This window comes from Eucalyptus grandis, chromosome 6 (assembly GCF_016545825.1).
Source record: "Eucalyptus grandis isolate ANBG69807.140 chromosome 6, ASM1654582v1, whole genome shotgun sequence".
Lineage (NCBI taxonomy): Eukaryota > Viridiplantae > Streptophyta > Magnoliopsida > Myrtales > Myrtaceae > Eucalyptus > Eucalyptus grandis.
The window spans coordinates 49,378,654-49,385,345 of NC_052617.1; the positions used below are offsets into that span (position 1 = coordinate 49,378,654).

General features: G+C 37.6%; 1 protein-coding gene across 1 annotated transcript; it reads right to left on the minus strand.

Moving 5' to 3' along the window:
* Positions 1-766: 766 nt before the first annotated feature.
* On the minus strand, positions 767-2,013 carry LOC104416991 (increased DNA methylation 2-like). The gene is made up of 3 exons (XM_039314643.1): positions 1,594-2,013; positions 1,171-1,501; positions 767-1,017 (listed from the first exon to the last, which is right to left on the minus strand). The coding sequence occupies exons 1-3, from the start codon at positions 2,011-2,013 to the stop codon at positions 767-769; spliced, it is 1,002 nt and encodes a 333-aa protein (XP_039170577.1).
* Positions 2,014-6,692: the final 4,679 nt, after the last annotated feature.

A 6,692-nucleotide genomic window follows, 5' to 3' on the forward strand; every position in this document is an offset into this window, starting at 1 on the left:
CGAAATAGTTTAAGAAACGTATTATGATATATGAAATGGTTTTGGATTTGGCTTTATAGCATGTGGAGGATGTTGTAGATTGGTGTTGGTGCTCAATATTGCTATGAGCCCAATAAGGGGTTGTGGATATCTATACTAGTTTTAAAGATCTTTGTAGCCCGGCCATTGGTGATATAGGTGGGGACCTTGCTAGGGGAGAGCCCGGTCACCTTGTCATAAGGCGTTATGCGTGATCATAGTTGATATCTTAGCTTGACATTGGTCATTGGAATGGACCTATAACGCGTGTGTTGAGATTGATCAATGGGTTGGATCATTGATATTTGTTTTGATCTTATTGATTTAGATGAGTATTTATGGCACGAAAATGTTATGTTGTAATATATATACACACACATACAAACAACTCATTTTAATCTTAAACTTTGTTGTATTATGGATTTGGTGTAAATGATTTACATTTGTTTTTTTTTCTTAAATGATAGTAATTGCTTGATTTGTTTAGAAGATATGTATTACTCATTGGATTGTAGTTGCTCAATTCACTAGTCTTTTATATTTTCAAGTTCTTGGGTTAGGGGCACGTAGGAAGAGAGTGTTAGTGGTGGAGAACTTTTGGGAATTATATTTGAGAAGGACAACGGTGCCATCTCTCACTCTTGTTAGTTTAAGGGTGTGACTATATTTGCATTGAAGAAGGTACATGAGGACCAAACATAGGACGCAGTTTGTGTCTAATCGAGTCACGGTAAATTTCAACATTATTTCAAAACAAAAACCAAGCTGCCTGCAAGTCATCAATTTTCGATCTGTTTCTTCGCCCTTCCTTCGAAAGTCCCATCTGAGCGAAAGTTGCAGTTGGCGCCTCTGAGATAGATACGACCAGGCAGCTGAAAACGGAGAGAAAGTGTCCAGGTTGACAAGGGTTTCCTGTTCTGCTTTCAACCGTGTTCCCACCGGTTGCAATCTCTCCTTCGATCAAGACCTCGCCATCCATGTCGAATTCACAGCTAAAGCCTGCAGCTTCCATAAGGAAGTTTCCGAGAAATTCGTCAATACATATGCATCACTATGTGAATCAGAATCAACCAAACGGAGAGTGCTCAAAATTTAGTAATTAGCTTCTCGACCTACAAATATTGAGGTTCTTTTAGGCCATCGGAGACTTACTTTGATCTATTCTGATTCCTGGAAGTGATACGTTAAACAGGTAACTATCTTCAGACTCTGCAAGGGTCACACGCCCTGTGATGGATCCTGCAAGCTCCACTTCCGCATTCCAAACAACTCCAGCTCCAGCACTCCAGGCGGCAGTGGCACCTGTCGTATCGAGCGGAGAAAACGCCATGCTGATGTTGCATTGTCTTCCATGAGAACCACAATGGGGCACAGAAAAATGTGGTTGTCCCTCTGAACGCTCCTCTCGTGCTATCACTTGATAAAACACCTCATCGGTGACATAAATAGGTAGCTTGGCAGCATCCTTCTCCAGAACGAACTCCTGCAGTCAGTCAAATTCTTAAACCTCACAACAACCTCTTCTCTGAGGTAAGAGGTGCTCGGGTTATCGATCAAGACAATGTTGTCTATTGCCATAAATCGCTCTTCGACACGTGAACAAGGGTGCAGGTCGGTTGGAAATAAGTCGATGAACAGAGGGTAGTTGAATCCTGGACCAAGCATTCTGGGTGGAAGCGCGTCGCGGAAGAACTTGAGCAGCAAAGGTGGGGCCACTATGACAGATTGACTGGCCTTCCTCAGTATATAATAATATACGTGAATCATTTGGGCCACCATCAACTTGGACCCAGCCAGCCGATCTTGAGTGTACCGTGGCAGTCTCTCGAGTACTCTCTGCAATGCTGACTTGTGGGGTGGCCTTTCCCCTTGGAGATGAGGCCCAAAGTATAATCCAAAAATGACGGTCAAGAGGAAGCGCTGGTCATTGGTCAGCATGTCTTCACCTGCAGAAGAAGCGGTGGATGGTGTAGCAGCATTCACTGGTGGACCCATTTTCAAAGAGAATCTGCAGGAGAGCAAGGCATCAGTTGACGAACAGTACATGCAACGTAACTATTAGAATCTTCCAATCGCACATTATTAATGTTTCAATCAATATGATTGACATGCCGTCAACGACATGTTTGATTTCTAGCATTTCAAAAACTTAAAGATAACGAACTTTCTTTTACTGTAAGTGAAGTCATTCTAACCGCAGAAACTTAATTGACATTCCAAGTGACCATCAACATGCTGCTTGATATCTACATGAATCAACTGTCCGTAAACCTAAACTCTGGTAATAACAAGTAAATGCTCCATCTAATTATGGATGAATCTATTTTTTTTTTCTGGTGAAATTGATATGTGAAAGAGCATGGCTCATCGTAAACCACCCGATTCTCAGTAATTCAGATTTGTAAGTCATGATTTAACGATCTCCGAGAACTATCCAAGGCAACAGAGAGGATGACGTGAAAGAAAAAAAAGAAAGTTGGTCCACTCGCACAAAATGAACTACGCTTAATCAGATCATACACTCAATCTCACAAAAATAATAAATTTTATTCCATAAAAATGTTATGGTTTTGTTCTGTTTTTTTCATTAAAAGCAAGATCAACTTTTTGCACATCATGCGAAAAATGTATGTTTTTTAATCATTTTTCAGAGACAACTTCATGAACACATCGAGATCCATAACAAGAACAAGAAGGCAAAGTGGCTAACCAGTAAGTTTGAAGAACTTGTTTGATGCTTTGGACCAGAGTAATATTGGAGAATAGACACTAAATAGCGAGTCAAAGAGTTGGGCGTGGCCAAAAGTACTGGCAGAAGTCGAGCTTTTATAGTGCTGGCTCGCCTCTACCAGGGGTAGTTTTGTTATTCAGCAGCTTTCAGAATTCATACTTTTTTGGTTAAGATTTTATTTTCCTTCCTCGTCAGGACAAAATTTCTATTTATCCAAGAAAAGAAAATCCATTTGGACCCATACTAATGAGTAGGTAATTTAATTTTACCTACCCATTTAAAGATGATTTTTTAAGGGTGTGCAAAGGAACCGAGGCTGCTTGGAACCAGACCAGACCGACGGTTTCTTGGTTCCAATTTACTAGAACCGTTGAGTATCGGTTTAGTTCCCGGTTTTTAAGTGTGGAATCGCCCATCTAGACCGAACCGGTTTATAAGTTTTAATTTTTCAAATCAAAACTCTAATTTCCTCTTCTTCTCTCTCCATCTCTTGACTTATTTATCTCACAGCCTCGCCTCCCTTGTCACTCTTGCTGTTGGTGGCCTCTGACCTCGTGGATCCCTCTCTCACTCTTGCTTCAAGTCACCTTTGGTCTCCTCACTCTCTCTATTACTCTTGCTCTTGATCACCTTTGGCCTCCGACCTTGTCAGGTGCTCTCAAATTTCATGCCTCTTTCGCAGTGGGGACATTAATTTGGTTCTTGGGTGGGTCTATAAAACCAATAGGCAGTCTTGCATTTCAATTTTTCAAACCGGTCCTTAGTGGACGGTTCCAAGTGGTTCCCCTTCTAGAATGGCACCCACCCTTGAACCGCCCACGCTAGTTTTATCTCCATTTGCCAACTATAATATGGAAGCTACCTATTTGCTAGATTCGGTCAATTATGTCAACAAAATCTACAAAATCTGAAAGGCCCTTAATTTGATAGGAGGCGATTAGGTTTCACACTATCATATCCCTTTAATGAAAAGTCCAATCTAGTGAGCATCATCCATATTTCTTTCTGCTTTTGTGGCCAATCGATTTTAATGAATTGCTTAAATTTGATTGCTCCATACTTGTGAGTTTTATTACCTTAATTAGGTGACTCAATTAGGGGTATGCAATCGGATCAATTCCATCTGAGAACCGAATCGGACCACCCAAAAAATAGAACAAGGAACCGATTCTCATTGGAACTGGCCCGGGGATAGGTTTAAGTGAATGCCCACCCGAGAATCAAACCGGACTGCCCAATTTTGGAACTAGTTTTATAAGCTAAAAAGCTAAAATGCTAATTTCTTTTTTTCCTAAATTCTAACTTTAGCACTTCTTCATCTTTTGTCTTTCCTTAGAACTCTTTGTCAGTCTTTCCTCTTCCCCTAAATTTTTATGGATGCATGAGGAATGAAGTTTTATAATTTATGTTTTATGTTACGTGTTTGAACTTTTTATTATTTATAATTGTAGGTGATTACATGTTCATCTTATGAATTGTTGTTTTTGGCAGATAGGGATTTCTAGTATTCATCCTTACTTTGAGTCATTTTATTACTCATAACCTCATACGATTTTGCTATAAAAACTTAACCAAAAAGAGGGGAAAAAACTAGGAATCAGTTATAACAGGGCAGGTTTTGGGTTTTAGCTATAGAACCTACCCACCTTGGAATCACTCATAGACTCAATCATTGTACAAGGCAAGAAAAAACAAAAGCAATATGCAAAGCATCTATTGGGCTAGGGGGGTTGTAAATCCCTTTGTCGGCAATCCTTTCTCTCCCAAAGAAACCTCCCTCAAAGAAACGGTTTTGCTTTTCTTTTCTACGTCTAGATTTTCTTTTTTTTCTCTCTTGATCTAATATGGGAGTCTTTTTTTGCCTTGTTTGGCGTCTTCTTTTGCTTGTAGTTTTTGCTTTTTTTTTTCCTGGTCTTGGTGAATAAATCTACTTGCAACTGAATATTTGTGAGAATGTTATCATTGGTCTAGCTAGCAAGATGACTGAGATGTGGTTCCATGACTTCTTCAAGATCCTATGGAAGTTCTCCTCTGTTGATTTGGGATTATATCTAAATTTGAGAGCTTTTATCTCTCAATCTAAATATAGATATGAGATTTTCTCAAAGGTATTTGATTTGTGGTGGTTCAACATGTTGTCGCTATTGTCTCCGAATGATGATGGTGTTACGGACATTGGATTTAGACATGCATTGCAAGCTATAGTTTTTGGTGTGCCCATCACTAAATGTTCTGATGATTAGCAGTCGATTGTTTTTTGACACTGGGACAAATATGACCTTTTGGGATGAGAGCATGCTAATAGTTGTAGGCTGTACTCTATTGATTTCTAATTTATTTTTTATTTTTTTTTCATTTTGCTAATCTTTTGGTTTGGTTTTCTTAAAAAAATTTATATTCCTCTCATTTTGATTATGTCAAATGAATGAAAATTTCTTTCAAAAAAAAAGAAGAAAAAAGTTAGGGGTGTGAACTATGCGATTAAATTATACAACATAATGGCCGAAATAAATAAATTATTATACAATATATAGCAACAATAAAATTAAAAATGTGCATAAATGAATAATATGATTCTCATAGAAAATAGTGAAAACTATGTCACTCAAGTTCAATAATATGCTTTTTTTTTTAAAGGAGATAATGAGCTCTTTTTCTGTTCATTAATAGAATAAAGGGTTAATACCTTAAAAAATCCCAAATCAGTACACCTATAATTGATTTACCCCAAACTAATCTTTTGACCATGGAAAACCTTAAATTGATACACTTGTGACAAATTTATTTCAAATGACTGCAAAAAAAAAAAAAACCAAAACTTGTACACTTGTGACCCTAAACTAATTTGTTTGATAACAAAAAAATCTCAAAATTGATATATTTGTGATAAATGTACTCTCCATTAAATTGGATTAATATTATAAAAAACAAAAAAATTGATATAAAAGTGACAAATAGAGAATAAAATCCCAGACCGATATACTAATTAAGTGTCACATGTCATCTAACTTAACAATTTGATAGTAAAATTTAACAGAAACTAATATAGAGTAAAATTATTACAAATGTACTAGTTTGAGGTAAATTTATCAAATGTATATCGGTTTGAGGGTTTTAGTGGTTAAAAAATTTGTTTGGGGTATATTTATCACTAGTGTACAAGTTTAGAATTTTTTAGGGTATTAACCCTAGAATAAAAGATGTGTGAATTGTATGATTGACAAGAGTAAAATATGTTTTTAGGAAAAGAAAAAAGATAAAAGTGAAAAGAAAGGACTAACTGAATCGTCTAGATTGAGACATTGATGTTGTCATGCCCGATCCTCAAGCCCGTGCCCATCCCTCGGTGGTCGATTATTTGCGACGTCCTAGGACGCGTCGCCGACCCATTCATTTTATTACACATACGAAGCGGATTATTAATCAACAATAACAAACGTGAGATAGAAAAGTAGGACAACAAATTTCAAATCAAACACATTATTAAAAATCACGATCTGGTTTACAAAACGGAGGCCAACTCTAGGGTCTAAGTACAAGAAGTCTATCTTCAAAAAGAATTTATGCGTCATCCACGCTCCTGACCCTTCTGCCTCAAGCTCCAGTTTCTTTACCCTAGGGGCCTGAAAATGTTATCTCACAACAGGGTAAGATGACGTCTCAGCAAATTTACCTCATAAACTCTGATTAGGAAGGAAATACACCCTAAGGGCTGCCTAAGCACAAGCACAAGCACAAGTCAGAGGACTTACCTTTGCCTTAGTTCCTTCCAGCAAATCAGTACAATTTGTATCTTTAACCAATCACTTTAATTCAAATCATATCAAACACCGATCAATCGATTCACTCGACTCCATGTCATCAATATCATCCACCCTATTCAATCAAATCGAACATTGCTCACCCTAAGTTGACAACAGATGGTATATTTTACTGAAACTGA